At 61.7% G+C, this 896-nt stretch overlaps 1 protein-coding gene across 1 annotated transcript; it reads right to left on the bottom strand.

Annotated features, from left to right (window-relative positions):
• Positions 1-389: 389 nt before the first annotated feature.
• Positions 390-542, bottom strand: LOTGIDRAFT_145545 (hypothetical protein; the record flags this gene model as incomplete). The annotated part of the gene is made up of 1 exon (XM_009058581.1): positions 390-542. A coding segment is annotated over one exon (153 nt), but the record flags the coding sequence as incomplete, so codon positions are not given.
• Between the last annotated feature and the right edge of the window lie 354 nt (positions 543-896).

Raw genomic sequence — 896 nt, 5'->3', positions numbered from 1 at the left:
GGAGCGCGTTCGCGTCGCATCTGTCTTCGGACTGCCTGCCCCGGTCGGTATCACGGCGAGTAGCTTCGGGCCGAGGAACGGCCCCNGTTTTCGCTCCCGACTCAGTCTCCCGGCGACGTCGCGGCTGTCTTGACTGCCTCTCTGAGGCTTAACAGTGCAAGTGCGGTCGCTCGGTCGGCGTCGGCGAGGCGGCGGGCATTGGAGAACGGTTTAGAGGGTCCGCGGCTGGCCGTGGCGGCACTCTTCCCGACCCGTCTTGAAACACGGACCAAGGAGTCTAACGTGAGCGCGAGTCACAGGGAAAAACACTCCCTTGGGGCGCAGCGAAAGCGATGTGGTCCGATCCTCTCTCGGGTGAGGGGGGCGCAGGACCGGCCCGTCGGGGGTTGTTACGGCCTCGGCGGAGCAAGAGCGCTCGCGTTGGGACCCGAAAGATGGTGAACTAGGCCCGAGCGGGACGAAGCCGGGAGAAATGCTGGTGGAGGTCCTAAGTGGTTCTGACGCGCAAATCGATCACGGAACTTGGGCGTAGGGGCGAAAGACTAATCGAACCATCTAGTAGCTGGTTCCCTCCGAAGTTTCCCCCAGGATAGCTGGCGCTCGCCGAGACAGTTTCGTCCGGTAAAGCGAATGATTAGAGGAGTCCGTGCCGAAATGGCGTGGAGCTATTGTCAAACTTTGAACGGGCGAGAAGGGGTGCCTACCGCTCGATCTGGGAGGCTCGGCCCCCGTCGAAATGTACGAGTGCCAAGTGGGCCACTTTTGGTAAGCAGAACTGGCGCTGTGGGATGAACCAAACGCCGGGTTAAGGCGCCCGATCGTCACGCTCAGCAGAACCCACAAAAGGCGTCCATCGGTAAAGACAGCAGGACGGTGACCATGGAAGTCGGTATCCG

This window comes from Lottia gigantea, assembly GCF_000327385.1.
Source record: "Lottia gigantea unplaced genomic scaffold LOTGIsca_345, whole genome shotgun sequence".
In the NCBI taxonomy this organism is placed as follows: Eukaryota; Metazoa; Mollusca; class Gastropoda; family Lottiidae; genus Lottia; species Lottia gigantea.
This window is presented reverse-complemented; position numbering and strand designations above follow the sequence as displayed.